The sequence below is a fragment of the Rhinopithecus roxellana genome, chromosome 4 (genome assembly GCF_007565055.1).
Source record: "Rhinopithecus roxellana isolate Shanxi Qingling chromosome 4, ASM756505v1, whole genome shotgun sequence".
Taxonomy (NCBI): Eukaryota; Metazoa; Chordata; class Mammalia; order Primates; family Cercopithecidae; genus Rhinopithecus; species Rhinopithecus roxellana.
This window is the reverse complement of record NC_044552.1, coordinates 65,584,652-65,606,328: the sequence shown is the minus strand read 5'-3', so window position 1 is coordinate 65,606,328 and position 21,677 is coordinate 65,584,652. Positions and strand designations below refer to the sequence as shown.

Below are 21,677 nucleotides of genomic sequence, written 5' to 3'. Positions count from 1 at the left end.
CAAATTATCATGCCAATTTTGACAATATACAGATAATTTTTTTAAAAAAATTAAATTGTATTAGTAAACAAGTTATTTTAACATTTGTCTAAGAATTATAATAAACACAATTTATGACATAGAAAAATGACCTTTGCACTTCCAAATTTCTCCAAATGCTAAACTGCTCATGTCAGACTTCCACTGAAGTTTTTGTTATAGAAGACTAGGTAATAACAATTACTATACGTATACTATCTCTTCTAGGATATAGTGGAAGCACTAAGATTTAAAATTCTAGAGGCTTCCATTTGATCCAATTTTATAACTACTTAACTAAGATTATTTGCATTAAATAACAGATAATTCAGAATTAGTTGACACAAGGGACTGAAGAATTCCTTACTATGGTTTCAGATCTTTGGATTGAGTTTTATTTGAAAGCTCAACTAACCCTAAGTGCGGGTCACATCTACCTTCAGGGTTTTCAAATGGGAGTGGAGGGGAGGAATACAGCAATTAGGAGAGAATAACTTGGCATTGTAAATGGAGAGTGTGTTAGGTCCTGGAAATCACTTAAGAGAACAAGCACTTGGGGAACATCCGTATATACTCTCCAAAGAAGGGCGAGCAAATGGAAGTCTTTGGAATGTGAAATGCCCCTGGAGTTCATGAGAATGTTTGGGACTCTGACTGTGAGATGGCAGAACTATGCTTGAGCCAGCTGTTCTACTTTCAGGTGGTGGAGACAAGTCACTTGTTCTCATCAGATACATCTTTGTAGTATTTCCATTGGACTTCATTTCCATTTAAGGTGTACTGAAACTTCTGAAGTCTTCAGATTCAGCAAGTCTATCAAAGTCAAAAGGCTTTTTGGAGCAAGATCTGGATCAGAATGGAATTGTTCTAGGGAAATCATTTGTCTTTTATCCTAAGTTTCTTCAGGTCCTCACAGGACAACTATGGATCCTAGATTTCTGAGCCCATCTAGCTTAACCTTCCTTTGTGATCTGATATTCCAGGGAAATCTATTGTCCTGGGCCTTTCCAAAGTGGCCCTGTTAGAACAGGAGCATGTGGATCCTCTTCCCAAAAGCCGCATATGATCTTGGCTTCAATATACTTTGTTTGCTGTATGCATTTTATTTTCCTTTATATATAAAATATAAAATAAATATAAAACGCATACAACAAATTTTTCATTTATCTTAAAAAATAGAGATGAGGTCTCACTATGTTGGCCAGGATGGTTCTGAACTCCGGCTTCAAGCAATCCTCCCACCTTAGCCTCCCCAAGTCCTGGGATTACAGGCATGAGCCACCGTGCCTGGCTCATTTTATTTTCTTACGTAGCTAAGTTTTTCTCAGCAAGCAGAGTCGATGACCTCCAGTTATCATAATTTTTCCTCATGGGAACTCATCTGGCTTTGTGAAGAACAAACAGCACTTTCAGGATTTTCTGTAAGATGTTTGGCCCATTTTCTGTAGAAATGCAACTTTCATGTGCATGGCTCAGATCATCATCTATGTTGGGAAGTTTTTCTTCTCCATATTAAGTGGAGCCAACATTGTCCAGATTTTCATTTCATTCTGTTGTCATGCCTCTAACTTGGCTGAAGACTTTAAAAGTCACTTCAAATTGGGTGTTTTCTGTGTGCATAGATTATTTCCAGTTTGTATATATTAATATAATCTGAAAGTGCTTCTTCTATATTTTTTCAGCCAATTCAGCATATTTAATTTCTTTTTCCTTCAACAGGTTTTCAAGAAACACTTAAGGTAGCATGATAAATCAGTTCTTTAATGATTCTTTTGATGAATCATGAAAGAGTGTCCATTTCCTAAAAAAAAAAAAAAAAAAAAAAAGGAAAAAAAGACTGTCCATATTCTAACTTATTATATACAATTCTAATTTACACCATCCATATTATCCTCTCCAAGTATAGCAGCGAGATTTCTCAGCTTTAGCCACTCTTGAGAAACTTGATCTAACATTACTTATCGTAGCATTTCTTGCACATGCACCATTGAATCCTTAGCCAAGAGACCCATTGGTATGGAATATAATGATCCATAGAAAAGGGCATTCTACATTGAGCCTCCTACCCAAATCTCTGAAAATGGCCAACACATAATTCATGGTTGTAAAATAGATTAGGAGGTTTGTCTGTTCCTAAATAATAGGCATTTACATCCTTCCTAACTGGTATCTTCATCCAATCCCAGGGAGCACCTCCTCTCAAAACTCCTCATAATTGTTGTTGAAAGATCTATCCAGTCTCTTTTGTCTGTTTCAGCCTAGATTCTCAGAGAGACATCTTTTAAAGACAAAGATGGACGTATCAAAACTCTAACAAGCCATTCCAAAACATCATAAACAAAGAGGCCACCCTAACTTGCCTGTTTAATATTGCAAACCACATACCTCCCACTCCCTGGTCCCCTTACCCTGCTTGACTTTTTCTTTGCTCCATAGAACTTATTATCTTCAAATATATACAATTTACTTTTTTGTGTTTATTATGTGTTTCTCCCCAGCTTGAAAAATCCACCCTAGTCTCTGCTGCATACTGTTGATGTATTCAAATGCCTAGAACTGTGCCTAGCTTTTAGCAGACACTCAACAACTATTAGTTGGGAGACTAAATGAATAGAGGACATCCAAGAATCAACAGTTCCAAGTTGAGGAAATCATCCTAATGTAATCTGACTCCTGGGCTTAAATGTCACTGAAAGGACTAGAAAGACAAATAGGGTAGTGAATATCACCACATTCACCCATCCCCTACCCATCATCACACTTCCAAGGTCAACCCACATATGCTTAAGAAAATGAGAAAAACAGGCACAAATTTAGAAAATCACAATATTCAGAATAAAACCCAGAAGAAAATTATTAGAAGGTATACATATTGGAGAATTAGAGGAAGGCAGAAAGAAAAAGAGGAAGCAGGAAGACAGGCAGAAAAGAAATGAAACGAAATCTGTCACCAACTTACTCTTTAAAAAACAAATACAAGGTATGATCGCAATTGCAGGCTCACAGTTTGTGTGGCCAAGCACTAATGTACAGCAGTTTCTGGTTTCGTGTCCTGGGGTTTGGCCCCTTAAATTACTGTCCTGTCCCTTAATATTTGTATCAGATTTTCCATTAAATGGTTTTCCCCTTTGATCTTGCTGGTGTCTTTCTCATTTAATATATTTTCTTCCATGCAACAGTCTTCCAGTGGCTTCTCTCTCAACTGAACTATCAGTGAAAACTTCCTTATTGAACCGAAAATAAATTGAGTCTGATGTCTTTCCTTTGATTCTACTCATACTTATTTTGAAAAACGCACCTGTCCAGCGTCCTGCTCTCCACCCAATTAACACTTTGATGTTCCTCTCTAAGAATAAGATCTGTATTATTACAAACCTCTGTGTTTTGTTGTTGCTGTTGTTGTTTTCTGAGATGGAGTCTTGCTCTGTCACCCAGGCTGGAGTACAGTGGTGTGATCTCAGCTCACTGCAACCTCTGCTTCCCGGGTTCAAGCAATTCGCCTGCCTCAGCCTCCCGAGTAGCTGGGGTTACAGGTGCCCACCACCATGCCCGGCTAATTTTTGCATTTTTAGTAGAGACAGGTTTCACCATGTTGGCCAGGCTGGTCTGGAATTCCTGACCTCATGATCCACCCGCCTCAGACTCCCACAGTGCTGGGATTACAGCGTGAGCCACCGCGCCAAGCCTATAAACCTCTGTTTTTAAAATACATTAACATGAGAACAATGAAAGTCAAAAAATGGGAAAACATTTTTCCAATACACGGAGAAGAAGCCTCGATTCTAATGTATTGTTTACACTGAAAAAAAGTAAAATAACCTTGTTGGAATGGAGATCTTCTACCACATTCATTTCTGTGGCACAATTGGTTAGCGCGTTCAGCTGTTAACTGTAGGGTTGGTGGTTTGAACCTCTGGTGCTGGAATTTCGTGAGAAATAGCATTTTCTTACTTCAGGGATTGTGTCTGGCAAATTAAATGAAAATCCAACCATTATTCTTCCCCTGGTGTTCCTTGGGTATCTTCATTTCCTTGCTTCTTGATTAAATTTACCAAGCTCCTTCTAAATGCCAGTAGATATGAAAGAAATCCCATTGTTCTGAACCACTTATTTTGTTTCCAAACTCCATCTCTCTCAATGTGCTAGTCCATCCAGTAGAGTCCCCACAGCAAAAAGCAGCAGAAGTCACTTGGCCAAGGTCTTGCAGAGCTCGCCCTCTACACTGAGCTGGTGTTGCCTCTACCTGAATCAGTTCCTTGGGTCAGGCTTTGGACGTCACAATAGACCACGAATGAAAGGGGTGGAGACCTCTAGCTAGGATATCTACAGGTTTCCTGTGACTGATATTTTCATAAATTACCAGACTCTCTGTTTTTTTCTTGCTAACAAAATGAATACCAAAGATGGTCTCTCTTAGACTCCGCAATTTTGCTTCTGACAATTTTTACACAATAGCTATATTTGTACAACTAAAATTGACTCATGTCAGCATTATTCTTTTAAACACTTAAAAGAAAAAAATATTAGAAGAAGCTGCACATCCATCCATAAAGTCCTGATTAAATAATCAATGATAATTGACACAATGGAATTGGAGGCAAAGGTGAAAAACAAAAAGAAGTTCTCTGAATTCATTTACAGCCACTGTGCTGGGGGACCTCATTGGAGTGTGCTAACCCTGATAGCCCAGGTCAGCCACAGACTGGCCACTACAATAATTGCTGAAGGTGGCTGGACACACACCACGCAGCTACAAAAGACATTGCCAGGTTTCCGATGGTCTCTCCCCTCAGCCCGCCTTCGTGTCTCCAGTTAACAAGGGGTGCGAAAAAAGTGTGGTTTCAATGGCCCTGGTGACAGAAGATTGATTTTTAATCTCGACTCACTGAAACCTCTGCTTCCCGGGTTCAAGCAGCGATTCTCCTGCCTTAGCCTCCCATGCAGCTGGGATTACAGGCGCCCACCATTACACCCGGCTAATTTTTGTATTTTTAATAGAGACAGCATTTCACCATGTTGCCCACGCTGGTCTCGAACTCCTGACCTCAAGTGATCCACCCGGCTCGGCCTTCCAAAGTGTTGGGATTACAGGCGTGAGCCACTACACCCAGTCAATTTTCATTTTCCTTAATATTCTGTCAGGTATTGATTTCAAGATGGGCGCTGAGCGCTGTGGCTGTAATCTCAGCACTTTGGGAGGCCAAGGTGGGTGGATCACTTGAGAACAGGAGTTCGAGAGTAGCCTGGGCAACACAGTGAGACCTCATCTCTAGAAAAAATATTTAAAAATTAGCTGGGCATGATGGTGCATGCCTGTGGTCCCAGCTACTCAGGAAACTGAGGTGGGAGGATCGCTTGAGCCCAGAAGATGGAGGCTGCAGAGCCAGGATCGTGCCACTACACTCCAACCTGGGTGACAAAGTGAGACCTTGTCTCAAAAAATAAAAGGGGGGTGGGTGGGGAACAGCAGATCTAATATTGGATCTTAAGCAATTCGCTAAAATTCATATAAAGCCTCCTGGGGAGCTGAGCGTGTCCCTAGACTTCCACCAAAGGATTTTCCCCCTCATAATTCTACTGGGAGATAACAAGACAAATTTCAGGGAGAAAGGTTTTATGAGGAATCACAAGAAAAGTAATTTGAGAGTAGCTCTAAGTATGACTTTTGAACGTTTTTAGGGGAGGGCATGGTGGCTTATGCCTGTAATCCCAGCACTTTGGGAGGCCGAGGAGGGAGGATCGCTTGAGCCCAGGAGCTCAAGAGCAGCCTGAGCAACATAGAGAGACCCTGCTTCTGAAAAAAAGAAAAAAAAAAAAAAAAAAGGCAGTTTTTAGGCACCCAGACATACCCTATTAAAGCCCTCTTATTCTACCAGAAGTCCCACCTCAACTTATTTGGAAAGAAATCAGCCCACTCCATTGCCGACAGGAGTGAAACTAAGTTGAATCAGAGTATACACTGCAACCACAGAATCATGACTGAGAATTATTACTCAGTTTGCTACTCTTGGTCTTAGATAAAATAAGTCCACTCATATTTGCAGGTACACTTCATTCTCTAGTTTATGACGTGCATTTCTCATGAGTTTCATGTAATAACCATTCACCATATGCACACTGGGAAAAGGTGGGGAACAAAGGATAAAATATTAAGAGGCAAATTGAGTCATATCTCTGAGTTCAGTTTTAATGGGGGATAATATATATAGTTGTGGATTAAATGAGTTACTTCATATAAAAAACAAAGTGCTGTTTAAAAAGAAAGAAAATTGTGGATGTAAAAAAATTATTTTCCTACCCTCAATAGGCTTAAAGTCAAGGTGAAAGTCCCTAGGATATTTTATTCAACCCACTTATTCTCATTCCTCACTCCACCTGTGACTTAATCAGCTTGCCTGGCCGCAGGTGTGAGCTCTTTGTACCGAACTATTTTGGAGATGAAGCCTGAAATACCAACCCTTGAACATACTGTTATCTAATGCTGTCTGTCCACCCTGGGAATGCAATTTCTTTCTTCATTCAAGAAAGTCTTAAATAAAACCCCAGTATGTCTACTGTACTTTCTAAGCTGTTAGCAACTGGAAGGAAAGTTTCTTCTTCACCTTGGTATCTCTTTATCTAGCAGAAGTAGCAATGGGCACTTGGAATTCTGAATAAATGAATATGCCAGCCTGTCAAATTCGGATTCTGGATTTTTCTGTTTCACTTGAAGACATCAATGACCTGAGGAAACAATTCACATGAAACAAACCCACAAGAAATAAAAACAGAAATAAGATGAAAGTTTCTAAGTGGAAACGTAGTTTGTGTGCCAAGTATAAGAGGTATGTGGGTTGTGAGAAATGTTATACCAAGCTTTACTGTATGGTCCTTTTTACTGTACCCAGTAAAGTGCACCTATCAGGATCATAATGTGGTTAGGATATTTTATAGCCAAAGTAGACAAATCCACTCTACCCCATAAAACACAGATCATCACATTGACGGACAAAAAACAAAAACAAACAGCACAAGGAAAATACTAATTATAATCATCTACCACTTCCTGAAACAGCCTGGAAAATGATCAGAATTTTTGTCTACATGAGACTGTGTAGACTGTTTATTGTGACACCTAGGTTTTCAGTTCCTTTTAGTAGCTTACACTGATTCTTTGAAGCCTACAGGGCTGCTTTGCCGCAGCCCCACCATATATAAGTGCACCTGAGGTGCACTGGTTCTCTCCTAGGCTTTGCCCACCTTTACAATGGTTCCAACTCAACACTCCACCCAGGAAGCATTGTTTGCAATTGTGGGAGCACTCCAGACTCTTTCAAACTTCTCCTTTATTATTCTTACAGTTATTTTGTAGGAGTGACCTGGAAAACTTGGTGAGGGCTGACTCACCACTGAAGACTGTGATCATCAATCAGGTACCCCTTGAGAGGGCTCCATGACATGCCATAGGCCCCATTCCACCCCATATATGCAGCTACCACGATGCCTATTCTTACACTAGTGGCCTGTAAAACTCTTTATACTAAGATGTGTTATTACCTATTGTCACTGTTTCCTCAAACAATGGCTTAGAAAATGCTGACTTAAGATAACTAATTGATAAACTGGGCTAAGATATTAGACATAAATTAAATAGAAAAAAAATCCAGGTTAAACAGTAAGGTGGGTGGCGGGGGCGGGGGGGGGGCTCTAAGATCAGGAGATGAAGGTGAACACAAGATGAAAGCTGGAACTTGTCCAATGACCCTCCCCAACAAAAATAAAAAGGCACATAAAAATATTTTTATTTTCTATAAATACATAAGGAAATGTATTTCTTCCCAACTCAGTCCACGTCATTAACTGTCAATTTTTTCTACATAAAAAAGATGCTAATACCACCCTCACCTGTGACTGCTAAATAGAGAAAGATTGCTGGGACTAGGCATTATCCCCCTAGTTGGAAATAAAGGCCCTTCCTGGGGGAAGGAAGTGGGATTTTTAGGGGACTCTATAGACGTAGGCAGCCAAGAGTCAAACAAAACAAGTATATGCAATAGTCATAATCATGCTAGTATGACAGTATGAATTAGGTGACTCAGCCAGGCATACACAGGAGTTCAGAGTGGGGATAGTGGAAGCCCTCAAAACTTGCACATTTGGGCCCTTAACAGAGACACTTGGTCTGAGAAACACAGTAAAATGTTTGCCTGGATAGTCAGGATCATTCTAGTATGAGGTAGACAGGAAGCAGAGCAGGGCCAGGAGCTGGAAGGGGCCACCCTGGCCCTCAGGAGTCCCTGACAAGGGAAGGTCCCTCCATGCTCTCTGAGGGTGGCGGGGCTCCAAAGATCCTGGCCAGGAGCCCTTTGTTGGAGCGGGCCTTGTCCTGGGCAGTCGCCAGGCGAGCCCGTTCACGGCCCCCTGGCCGTGCTGCTTTCCGGGCCCTCAGTTCCTGCTCAGTAGAACGTTGGGCAAATGTCCAGGAGCCATCTGGGCGAGCAGGATCCCCATCGGCCGCAAGAAAGCGTTGTCCCCGTTCCACACTTTGAAGATAGAAGTCGGTCTCACGCTTGGCCTGAGCAATCTCCGCTCTCAGGCGCTGCCTGCGCACCTGGCGCTCAAAGGCAAGGTGCTCGCTCAGGTGGGACCAGGTGAAACGGTGCAAGTACTGTGGGGAGAAAATAAGAAAAGATCAGGATAGTGCAGATTAGGGAGAAAGATGAGAGAGGGGGACAAGACCAATGAGAAGCCATGGGTATACTTGGGCCAGAGCCGGGGAGAAGGGAGGGTGAGAGGTGTGGCAGAAAGATCTATCTCCTCACCTTGAGGTTCCAAAGATCATAACGGAAGGGGCTGCGCCTGCGGGCACCCATAGGCGTGTTGTGTAGACTGGCCGCCACGCGCTTGGCTATGCGCTTGTCACGGAACTCCACCCATCCCTCGGTGTAGTCCTTGCTATAGGACCGCTTTTTTCCTCCCGCAGCTGCTGCTGCTTTCTTCTTACGTCTCACGAACTGGTCTGAGCGCCAAAGACAAAAAGACCCGTCCGGGACTATGCAGCACTCACTCAAAACCACTTCCCACTGCCCGCATCGTTCTTCACATCTGCCAGCGGGAGTCCCACCTGAGAGTTTTTGCCCAGGAGGGAGAGAACTGTAAATTGCACCCTTTCCTCCAGCTAACTCAATTCTTTCCTTAATTGTCCACTCCCTAATCTAGCCGGCTCTGAACGCTATTTAAAACCCGCGCAAGTCCCAAACCTCGATGTAAAATTGAGGGTGGAAAGAGGAAGGGCGGTTGATCAAACAGTTTCTTGACCTAGGCAGCGATGCTAAAGGGGTATGTTCAGCTTTGTAGAAAAGCTAACGAGGCTTTTACTCAGTTGTACTCATGTAACAAACCAGTAAACAGATCCGGAAAGAGAGGTGAGCAGGGCCGGGATAAGAACACGAATAGTAACAATCCGAGAACTAAAGAACCACCAGACGCCCTGCGCTACCCACTCTCCCCAAATCCCCTCCGCCCACCCACCCCAGCATCCTCACAGACTGATTCACCAGCCAGGAGCCGAGCACCGCACTCCTCACCCCCCAAATCCAACAACTCGTGCCTCAGTCTCGCGCAGCGAAGCAACAGGACATCCATGCTTGCACCCCGCCAGCGAGCGACAACCTCCTCCTTTCACCGTCAGGGTCTGCATACTTACCTTCAGCCTGAAAGAAGACGCGTCCGACCTCGCCATAGGCGCTGAGAAGGTTACGGACGTGCAGGGGACGGAAGCGCGGCGGGATATGGCCCAGGTACACAATACCTGGTACTACCCGCTTATTGCCGCCACAGGCCGCTTCTTCGGATTTCTCCTGCTCCTCCTCCGCGTCTACTGTCTGTTCTGTCTCTTCCAGCGGCTCGTGCTCCATTGCGGCCTTCTCCGATTCCTCTGCCTCCATGTCGACTGACACGAGTGGCGCGACGGCCGTAAAGTGCCTTGCCTACTGACGCAAAACGTGTGCGACGGCCTGAGAGGGGGCAGGGCCAAGGCGGTGATGACAAATGAAAGGATATGATTGGCGATGCAGTCGGGTCCGCGTAAGGCCGAGAGGAGAGGGCGGAAGTGGGGTGTCAGGTCGAAAGCCAGATTCAGAGCGTGGAAGCAGGATGGGAAGCTTGGGTTAGGTTCACAGATTCCCTGTCACATCTCCAACTCAGGACACGCAGAACCAGAAAAGGCAGACCCCCAGATATAACCTACCCTATAGAACGCCGCTAAAGGCGGGTTGATGCCGGGTTTTTAGGGAATTTTGCAGAGCAGTTTTAGGGAAGTTTCTCTGTGTTCTAGCGATCAAAATAGCATTTTATTCAAGGGCCCTGGGTGCGATTCCAGCAGAGGAATGACTCACCTTTTAAAGGTTATAAATTTCATTTAAAAGATTTGAGTTTTGAAGTTTTAATTATTTCTGGAAATTTACCTTGGAATTTTGAATATTTTAAAATTTAATTTTGAAAACAGTTTAATTTTGGAAATTTAATTAGATTTAATTTTTGAAAATTTGAATTGCGAACTTTCAGTTTAATATTTTACATTTGATTTTGTGAATGTCTGAAAATTTAAATATGTGACAATTATTTGAATAATTTGTTTGGCATCTATTACACATGTGTATTGATACATTATCCATATGCATACTTATGTTGCAAATACTTGTCAGAGGCGCACACGCCTCCAATTCTGGCGACCCCCCCGGCGGCGCGCTTAGTTCTGCCCTCCCTGGGTCTGTCCTCACAGATTCCCCATCAGATCACAAACCAGTTTTCCTTCTATGACCTACGTAACCACAGAACGGACAGGGCCCCGGCGGTGCTGCTCCTACCAGGCGACCTGCGAACCATCCCTAAGCCAAGCCCATAGCCGTTTTCCCCGCACGGGCTCGAGTCCTCAAGTCTCTTACCGTCGCCCGAGGGCGCGACCAGCAGGGGGCGCCGTCCACATCCTTAAGGCGTTTCAGTTCTTGAGATCCGCGCCAGCGACAAGCTGACTGCAAAGGATATTGCCGGGAACCGAGTACAAATAATCCGATTAGCTTTCTGGAAGCAGCCCGGGGCGAGTTTGAGGACCATCAATATAAATCCGCCCTTGCTGCGGCCTGACAAAATTTCCCATCTCGCTCCAAGAGCGCAGAGTAGCCCAGCGAATGGAAGCAGGGAGTAAATGTGTCCACTATTAAAATCAGAGATGACAGTTTTTGCCAGTCCCCAAGTATATTTCTAAAGTAACAGGGCCAGCACTCTTTCATGGAGTGTCTAAAAGTCTAATAATAGATTCTTCGAATTCAAACACGCCTGTGTTCATTAATTTTATTGAAGAGAACTTTCTGTCAAGTGTACACTAAGAGAACTTTCTGTCAAGTGTACACTGTCCCTTTTTTGAAGAGGAGCGGGATATCAAAATCCCATTCCCCACATTCCTCATGATCCCTCCTCAACTTGGTGAAAATTGAGTCTCACTCGACTGTCCGTGAAGCAACCTTTGTTAGCAATTTTCAAGGTGGATTATTTTCCTTCTCTGAGCGTCTTACAAATTCATGTATAAGCAAGCTGCACACTGCGTTCTCCAAGTTTCTTTATTTCAGGCCCAGAAGAGACCCTTTTAAAAGGGAACTCCTCCGAGCCGGACTCGAACCAGCGACCTAAGGATGACTATATTCAAACCCCTACAGTCCTCTGCACTACCAGCTGAGCTATCGAAGGATGTTGTTGCATATTATTCGGATACTTCAGAATTTACCTATTGCTTTTGACTGTCCTGTATTCTTGTTCATTTTGAAAATATAGGGAAACGTGAGGAAAGTTTCGAGGATATTAGAAATGTTCCAAAATGTTCTAAAATGTTCTCATCTGAGTAGGGATAGTGACTATACAAGTGTATGAACAATTCCCTTGAACATTTAAAATTTCACATAGGTCCAAAAAAAAACAGAAAAAAAAAAAAAAAACAACCCATGAATATTCCGTGTACTGCTCTCTTAGATAGAGTAGATAGGACCATTGCCCTTATTGCATGTGTTGTCCAGCCGTCCTGTCCGCTTAGCACCTCCTCTCTTAGGAAGTGAATAATAAAGACAAGTTTATCTTAGACAACTGGGTTGAAGAGGGGGGACCTACCACCTTGAAGCGGAGTTACTGCACAGCTCATTTTGGAAACATTGAGATTCTCCTTTCTGAAGGGCAAGGAAAATTGCAGAATTTGTATAATTTGTAATTTGTGTTCAAGACACAAAACATGAGATGAGGATTGCGTTGTGTGTGTACCTATGTTTAGGAATTGAGTGGCTCATATGATATTGCACAATTGTAATGGGACAATGGGACAAACAAATGAAACACAACGCTTCTCCCTCCCCCCACAATTTAAACAAGAAATATAACATTCTATTTACAGGTGTCAACCTAAATAACAAAGAGAAGCTCTCTGAAAGAAAATGATGTTTATTTGGGAATAGAGCATTGCAATGAAAATACGAGTGCCATAGGAAACTATGTATATTCAGGGAGGTAAAGGAAGAAAAAGGTGTTTTTGAGTTGGAGTCTGGCTCTGTCGCCCAGGCTGGAGTGCAATGATCTTGGCTCACTGCAACCTCTGCCTTCCGGGTTCAAGCAATTCTCCTGCTTCAATCTCCCGAGTACCTAGAATTACAGATGCCCGCCACCACACCCGGCTAATTTTTGTATTTTTAGTAGAGACGGGATTTCACCATGTTGGCCAGGCTGGTCTCAAACTCCTGACCTCATGATCCACCCACCTTGGCCTCCCAAAGTGCTGGGATTACAGGCGTGAGCCACCGAGCCCAGCGACAAAGATTTTTAAGGGAAAAAATGAGAGGGATTATATAACTGTGTTGAAGTAATTATCGTGTGCTACAAAGATGGATAGTAGAGAGGAAGCTAGTCCAAGGTTGGACAGGCAGTTGTGAGGCAGATGTCCTTATAGAGGTATTTTTTGTGTAGGATTGTGATGGCCTGTGCAAGGTTATGGTTTTTGCAGTCTTTTGTGATAGTTTTTGTTATCAAGCATGGCCTTTTCCAGCTCTATTAATCAGCGTTTTTAGTTTGTTTGTGTGTTTGTGCATTTTAACAATAGTGACTCCATCTTGATTCTGACAGTTTTCACACAGGTATGCTGTCATGCTTAGCTAATAAATGCCTATAATGGTATTCAGCTTCCCGGTGCCTAAGACAGAAATGAACACCAATGGGAAAAATGGGAAGGCATCTGGAGAGACTTTTCTTTTTTATAAAATTATTAAAAGTATATGGAAATTATAAATTGTGAAATTTATGGAAAGGAGTTCTGGTGAATTTATCTATAAAAGATCCTCACTTATTAAAGTTCTCCATAATTGTAATCTTGACAAAAATATGCTTTTTTTTCCAAAAGATCCTCTCCAGCATTTCCCATGGGAAATATCTGCAGCAACATAACTAATATGTAATTCAGTTATTCAATTCATTGCCATGAGAAACTAAGAATATACAGTCTGGTAAATTCCTTTTCAATAATGTAGCCTAGCAGGGGAAAATACGAGAAGCCAGAGAAGAGAAATGAGCAGATTCTGTATGAGATGGTCTCTGCCCATATGAAGTGTACTTACCTGAGCCTTGGACACCAGATGTAAAAGCAGTTGACCAACCCTGCCATTTCACCACCAAACCCCAGGATCTCAGTTCACGTGCTTTCTTGAATAAAAGCTTCACTAATTTTCACAGGGGGCAGCAAACATACTGAAAAAAATGCTCAGTATGTTTCTCATCAGTTACTGCTATGCTCACAAGCTCCCAGAGCCTCATGCCTGCCAGTGACATGGTACTATAGAGTTGATTTTGATCGGGAAGAACTCCAATTGCTAATCTCATCAATTATTTTCTTTACCTATAAACTAATCCTAGCATGAGAATCTCACCTCAGGGCTGTTAAAGTTGGAATTTCATTTGCCTGAAATGCTCTTTCCCCTGATAATCCCCAAGATTTGCCTCCTGGGAATACAAGTACAAGTAATTAGGACCTTTCCACACTAGATATCTGTATCACTTTGTAGGAAGACTTCCTTCTTCCTCTTCTTACAGAATCTGGTGTCAGAACGACCATTCTATTCCCTCTTGCAGACACAAGTTCAAAATGGGTTTATGGATAAATCTAACTCTCTGAAATAATTCTTGGAGATGTATCATCATCAATTGATTACAGTCTCACCCTGTACCTTCTCTATTGTTTTAGTACCTTTTCAACTTATGAATTGAGTCCTACCTAGATGGTTTTAACTTCTCTTGAAGCTTACAGACCACTATAATATTCCTATGGAATAAAAAGGAACAAACTATTGGTAAATGTAATAACAGGGATGAAAGTCATCTGCATTATGCTGAATTTAAAAGGCCAGATACAAAAGGCTACATACTATGGTATTCCTATGAACTTCTTGCAAGTGCAAAACTATAGGGACAGAAAATATCCATAGTTGCTGCTGGGGTAGAAGATAGGGGAAGAAATTAAGTATAAAAGAAACATGGTGATTCAGTAAGGCCAAAATAGAAAAAGAAGAAGAGGAAGAAGGAGAAGGAGGAGGAGGGGAGAGGAGGAGAAGGAGAAGGAGGAGGAGAGGAGAAGGACAAAAGAGAAGGAGGAGGAAGAGGAGGAGGAGGAGAAGAAAGAAGGAAGAAAGAAGAAGAAGAAACAACATGGGAGGCTAGGTCTGGTGTCATGCCTATAATGGCTTGAACCCAGGAGTTCCAACCTGCAGTAAGCTATGATGGAAGAACTGCACTCCAGCCTAGGCAACAGAGCATGACCCTGTCTAGAGAGAAACTTACATGATTATGATTAATTGATTTTTGACAGAAGTGCCAAGGTAATTCTATAAGAAAAAGATAATCTTTGCAAAATGATTCTGCAAAAACTGAATATCCATATGCAAATAAATGAACTTAGACCCTTATATCACACAATGTACAAACATTAATTCAAAATTAATCAAAGACTTAAATGCAGGGACTAGAACACAAAACCTCTAGAAGAAAATGTAGAAGAAACTCTTTGTGACTTTAGGTTAAGCAAAAAGATTTTAAATGGGACACAAAAGCATAAACCGTAAAGGAAAAAATAAGTTGAATTTCATCACAGTTTAACAAAAAATCTGCTCCTTAAAATATACTGTTAAGAAAAGACAGTCAGGCCAGGCATGGTAGCTCATGCCTGTAATCCCAGCCCTCGGGAAGGCTGAGGCCGGCGGATCACTTGAGTCCAGGAGTTCAAGATCAGCCTGGGCAACACAGTGAAATCCCGTATCTACCAAAAGAGAAAAAAAAAAAAAAGTCAAGTCACAGATTAGAAAAAGATACTTGGAAAACACTTCCCTGATGAAGGACTTGTAACCAGAACATATAACATACTCTTGCAACTCAATAATAAGACCAGACAATACATTTTTTTAAATGGACAAATCATTTGGACAGATATTTTACAAAAGAAGCTGTACTGATGGCCAATAAGCATAAAAAGATATTCAACATCACTATTCATTAGGGGGATGCAAATTAAAGCCACAATGAGATACTTTACACACCTAAGAGAATGGCTAAAGTTAAAAAAAAAAAAAAAAAAAGGTGAGAAATTAACAGTGCCAAGTGCTGATGATGATGTGAAATAACTGAAATTCTCATATATTGCTGGTGGGAGGAAAAACTGTTCCACCTTGAAAAACACTGTCAGTTTTTAAAAATGAAATTATACATATATTTGCCATAACACTATATGAATATTTATAGTAGCTTTATGCATAACCGCCAAAACTGTCTGGGCTGGAGATATAATAATGTGAGTTATCCGCACAGAAACAGGTTTAAGTTCATGACCCTGGAGGAGACTCTCAAAGAATTGGGTGTAAATAGATAACAGAAGAGGACTAAAAACTAAAGCCTGGGGAGAAAAACAATGTTAAGGAGTCAGGGAGAAGAGGAAGAACCAGTAAAGAAGACTAGGAAGAAGCTATCAATGAGGAAGGAGTAACTCAAAGAGAGTGTGATGCCCCAGAAGCCAAATGAAGAAAATATACCAAGAAGAATTGAGCATCCCAATCTAATGCTGCTACTGATGAACCATGTAAGAGAAGGCAGAGAATTGATCATTAGATTAGCAACAGTGAGGTCCACGGGAACTTTGAAAAGAGCCATTTATGTAGAGATGAGAGACAAATTGGAGTAAGTTTAACACAGAGGACAGGATGGATGCAGTGGCTCAAGCCTGTAATCCCAGCACTTTGGGAGGCCAAGTCGGGAGGTTCGCTTGAGACCAGGAGTTGGAGACCAGCCTGGGCAAAATGGAGAGACCCCATCTCTACAAAAATTAGCCACAGGTGTGGTGGCACGCACCTGTAGTCCTGGCTACTCGGGAGGTTGAAGTGGGAGAACAGCTTAAGCTGAGGAGGTTGAGGCTGCAGTGAGCCTGTATCATGCCACTGCAGTGCAGCCTGAGTAACAGAGCCAGACCCTGTCTCAAAAAAAAAAAAAAAAAAAAAAAACAGGAAAAAAATAAAGAAAAGAAAAGACTGAGTGCAAAGATAAGAAAGACCGAGGACCATTCTTTCAAGATGTGTGAAGCAGTAGCTGCCAGAGGATAAACAATAAAGAAAGGTTTTTTTTTTATTTTTATTTATTTATTTTTTATTATTGTACTTTAAGTTCTAGGGTACATGTGCATAACTTGCAGGTTTGTTACGAACAATAGATATTGGGGCCTATTTAAGGGTGGAGGGTGGGAGGAGGGTGAGCATTGAAAAATTACCTGTGGATATTATCATGCTGATTACCTGGGTGACAAAATTACCTGTGACATGCAGTTTACTTGTGTAACAAATGTGCACTTGTACCCCTTGAACCTAAAAATAAAAGTTGGAAAGAAAAAAAAAAAGAAAGGTTTGTTTCCAGATCAGGGAGGCCGGGCGCGGTGGCTCACACCTGTAATCCCAGCACTTTGGGAGGCCAAGGCGGGTAGCTCACAAGATCAGGAGATCGAGACCATCCTGGCTAACACGGTGAAACCCCGTCTCTATCAAAAAATACAAAAAAATAGCCGGGCGTGGAGGTGGGCGCCTGTACTGTAGTCCCAGCTCCTCGGGAGCCTGAGGCAGGAGAATGGCGTGAAGCGGGGAGATGGGGCTTGCAGTGAGCGGATATTGCGCCGCTGCACTCCAGCCTGGGCGACAGAGCGAGACTCCGCCTCAAAAAAAAAAAAAAAAAAAAAAAAAAAAAAGGAAAAGATCAGGGAGAAGTTTATTTCACTATCAACCGATAGAGTCAAGAAACGTTAATTTCAAGATCAGTTAATTTCGGCCAGTTGCGGTGTAATTCCAGTACTTTGCGACGCTGAAGCAGGCAGATCACCAGAGGTCAGGAGTACAAGGCCAGCCTGTCCAACATGGTGAAACGCAGTGTCCACTAAAAATACAAACTAAATTTAGCCAGGTGTGGCTAAAGAGTCAAGAAAGGTTAATTTCAACATCAGTTAATTTCGGCCATTCACAGTGTAATTCCAACATTTTGGAACGCTGAGGCAGGCAGATCACCAGAGGTCAGAAGTTCAAGACCAGCCTGTCCAATATGATGAAACCCAGTATCTACTAAAAATACAAAAAAAAAAAAAAAAAAAAAAAAAAAAAAAGCCAGGTGTGGTGGCAGGTGCCTGTAATCCCAGCTCCTCTGGAGGCTGAGGCAGGAGAATTGCCTGAACCTAGGAGGCAGAGGTTGCAGTGAGCTGAGATGGCACCACTGCACTCCAGCCTGGGTGACAAAGCGAGACTCCATCTCTAAATAAATAAATAAAATAAAATCATATGAAATAAAAGAGTCCAAATAGCCAAAGCAATACTAAGCAAAAAGAACAAAGCCAGAGGAATCACACTACTCATCTTCAAACTATACTGCAAAGCTACAGGTAACCAAAACAGCATCGTACTGGTACAAAAACAGACACATAAACCTATGGAACAGGATAGAGAACCCAGACATAAAGTCACACAACTATAACCATCTGATCTTTGACAAAGCTGACAAAATAACAAGCAATGGAGAATGGACTGTGTTCAATAAATGGTGCTGGAATAACTGGCTAACCATGTGCAGAAGATTGAAACTGGACCCATACCTTTCACCATATACAAAAATTAACTCAAGATTTAAATGTAAGACCTCAAACTATAAAAATCCTAGAAGAAAACCTATGAAATACCATTCTGGACATCAGCCTTGGCAAGTAATTTATGACTAAGTCTCCAAAAGCATTTGCAACAAAAACCAAAATTGTTAAGGGGAATGTAATTGAACTTCTGCCCAACAAAAGAAACTATCAAGGGGCCTGGTTCACTCGCTCATACCTGTAATCCCAACACTTTGGGAAGTGGAAGCGTGTGGATTACTTGAGGCTAGGAGTTGGAAACCAGCCTGGCCAGTATGGCGAAATCCCATCTCTACTAAAAATACAAAAATCAGCCAGGCATGGTGGCATACACCTGTAGTCCCAGCTACTCAGGAGGCAGAGGCATGAGAATCACTTGAACCTGGAAGGCCAAAATTGTGGTGTGCCGAGATCGCACCACTGCACTCCAGCCTGGGCTACAGAGTGAGACTCTTGTGTCAAAACAAACAAAACAAAACAAACAAACAAAAAAACCGTCAACAGAGTAAATAGACATTCTACAGAATGAAGAAAATATTCACAAATTATGCATCCGACATAGCTCTAATGCTAAGGATTCATATGGAACTTAAATAATTCCATGAGCAAAAAACAAATAACTCCAATAAAAAATGGGGAAGAGACATGAACAGACACTTTTCAAAAGAAGACATACATGCAGCCAACAAATATATGAAAAATGTTCAACATCACTAATTAGAGAAACAGAAATCAAACCTCAATGAGATACCATTTCACATCAGTCAGAATGGCTGTTATTAAAACATCAAAAATAATGGATGTATGGCAAGGTGGCAGAGAAAAGGGAATGCTTACATTTCCACTGTTAGTGGGAATGTAAATTAATTCAGCTACTGGGCAAAGCAGTTTGGAAATTTCCCAAATAACTTAGAACTACCATTTGACTCATCAATTCTACTACTGAGTATATACACAAAGGAAAATAAATCATTCTACCAAAAAGACACATGCATAAGTATGTCTGTTGCAGCACTATTCACAATAGCAAAGACATGGAATCAACCTACATACCCACTAAGGGTGGAATAAAGAAAACGTGATACATATACACCATGGAATACTACACAGCCATGAAAAAGTACAAAATCACGTCCTTTGCAGCAACATGGGTGCAGCTGGAGGCCACTATTGTAAGTGGATTAACTCAGGAACAGAAAACCAAATACCTCACGTTCTCTCATAAGTAGGGAGCTAAACACTGAGTACACATGGACACAAAGGTGAGAACAATAGACCCTGGGAACTACTAGAGGCAGGAGGATGGAAGGAGGATGAGGGTTGAAAAACTATCGGGTACTATGATTACTACCTTGGTGATGGGGACGTTCGTACACCAAAACCGAGCGACACGCAATTTAGTCACGTAACAAATCTGCCTATGTAGCCCCTGAACCGAACATTTAAAAATAAAAAAGTTCTCAAATTTTTTTCTTCATTTTTCTGTGCCTAAAGAATAAAAAAGTATTGGCCAGGCGCAGTGGCTCATTCCTGTAATCCCAGCACTGTGGGAGGCCGAGGCGGACGGATCGCTTGAATCCAGCAGTTCGAGACTAGTTTGGCCGGCAAAGCGAGACTCTCCCACCACACCCCTCGTCTCTCCAAAAATAGCTGAGGGTGGTGACTCGAGCCTGTAGTCCCAGCTACTCGGGAGTCTGAGGTGGGAGGATCATTTGAGCCCAGGAAGTCCAGTGAGCCCTTCAGCCTGGGCGACAGAGCGAGATTGTCTAAAACAACAACAACAACAACGACAACAACAACAACAACCCCCACACACAGAGAAAAAGAAAGAGAGAAGAAGAAAAGTAACAAGATAGCGGAGGACCCCAAAAGTCTTCGTATATTCTAACCTCCAGTAAAAAGTGAAATGAAAACCTTGGGGCCAGGGTGCTCCTGGCATTCCCCACACCTCCCACGCGCCTTCTTAACTGAACTCCATTGCGGGCGTTGGCTGTGGTTTGCTGGTGGAACGTCAACTCGGGTCGGGGATGGGGAGGGGAATAAAAACTGCATTTGATGATCAGTAGCGGGAAATAAGAATGGCATCAAGAAACCAAGAGCCAGGAGGAGACTCAGGGAGGGAGTGGAGGTGAAGAGTGTTGCGAGGTACAAATTTCACAAGGAAAAAGTGAAGCCTCAGACTTTCTGGAAACACTGCTTTTCATCTACGCAGGCGCCCTTCGGTGAAGCTACCACGTTTCTGGTTTATTCCTAAAAGATTTTACGCATGTAACCAAAAATTGTCTACTCGCGCATGGTTGAGCCTAAGGGGCCGTCTGATTCATTTTTTTTTCTAGATCTTTGTTTTCGTAAAACATTTTTTTTTCTAGATCTTTATTTATTTTCGTAAAGATCATATATGTCTGGAATCATTCATCCGTAGGTCAAAACTACCGTCCTTCGAGCCGGATTCGAACCAGCGACCTAAGGATATCTTGGTTTAAGGAACCTACCTACAGTCCTCCGCTCTACCAACTGAGCTATCGAAGGACACATAACTTATTGTTCTCTAGACACGTAGTTCTGCGCTCTCTAAAAGCCCCAAAATAATGTGCATCCTGGAAGTTTCTAGGTTTTCAAGTCTAGGAGACTTGGTTTTAATTATATTAATATTAATTTTTTAAACTTCCATCGGCTTTAAAGCAGTATTCTCAGTCACCGGAATTATTCTGTGTAATGATCTAGGTAATTGGCTTCATGGTTATAAATATGTAAAAGGCATTGGGTTTTATATTGAAAACATTAGGATATTTATGTATAGCTCAAACCAAAACCCTTACTGGAATTCCCCGTCCTCCTCCCCTAGATATACACAATCTCCCAGATTACGCCCTCTGTTCTGCTGTTTTGTCTGATTAACTCCTCCTTTCTCTCTTAAAAGTGTCTGGATTTGCTTGATAAATGCTATGGTTGCCCTAAATACAGACAACTGGGTTGATGAGGATCCCAGGGTTGTGAACAAAGCATTCCGGTATCCTTGCAGTTCTCCTTTCTGAAAGTCGAATGATAGATTGTGTATATTCATAACTGTAGTGTTGAAACGTTGAAGTGTCGTCTGTGCGTGTTTGTGTAAATTTGAGTGTATATTACATAATCATGGCGGAGCAGTTAAAATGAAGCAAAAACTCTTGAAAACTTTACGTGGAAATATAAATATTCCTTTTTCAAAGCAAATTGTCCAACATAGAGAGAGGTTCTGTGTAGATTGTTGTCTGCTCAGCTTCCTTATACCTAAGGCAGAAATGGGGAATATGTTAAAACTATCTCGCAAGAAAAGGCTTTAAAAGGAAAAATCCCAAGTTTTTTTTCAAATGGCAACTGCCAGTGCCTCTTGTCAGACATATTAATAGCATACAGTTGATATTGAACTCCGTAATTAAGTCCCTTGCATGAGTAACTAAGAAAATAGTAGATGCTAACT

General features: G+C 41.9%; 1 protein-coding gene and 2 non-coding genes across 3 annotated transcripts; all 3 read right to left on the bottom strand.

Moving 5' to 3' along the window:
• Positions 1 to 6,179: 6,179 nt before the first annotated feature.
• Positions 6,180 to 9,978, bottom strand: LOC104663295 (activator of basal transcription 1). The gene is made up of 3 exons (XM_010364427.2): positions 9,704 to 9,978; positions 8,820 to 9,016; positions 6,180 to 8,665 (listed from the first exon to the last, which is right to left on the bottom strand). Exons 1-3 carry the CDS (start codon positions 9,942 to 9,944, stop codon positions 8,285 to 8,287), a joined length of 819 nt encoding a protein of 272 aa, XP_010362729.1. The 5' UTR covers positions 9,945 to 9,978; the 3' UTR covers positions 6,180 to 8,284.
• Positions 9,979 to 11,653: 1,675 nt separating this feature from the next.
• Positions 11,654 to 11,742, bottom strand: TRNAY-GUA. Its single transcript is given in 2 exon segments — positions 11,654 to 11,689; positions 11,706 to 11,742. It is a non-coding gene; the product is annotated as a tRNA-Tyr (tRNA).
• Positions 11,743 to 20,652: 8,910 nt separating this feature from the next.
• On the bottom strand, positions 20,653 to 20,746 carry TRNAY-GUA. Its single transcript has 2 exons — positions 20,710 to 20,746; positions 20,653 to 20,688 (listed from the first exon to the last, which is right to left on the bottom strand). It is a non-coding gene; the product is annotated as a tRNA-Tyr (tRNA).
• Between the last annotated feature and the right edge of the window lie 931 nt (positions 20,747 to 21,677).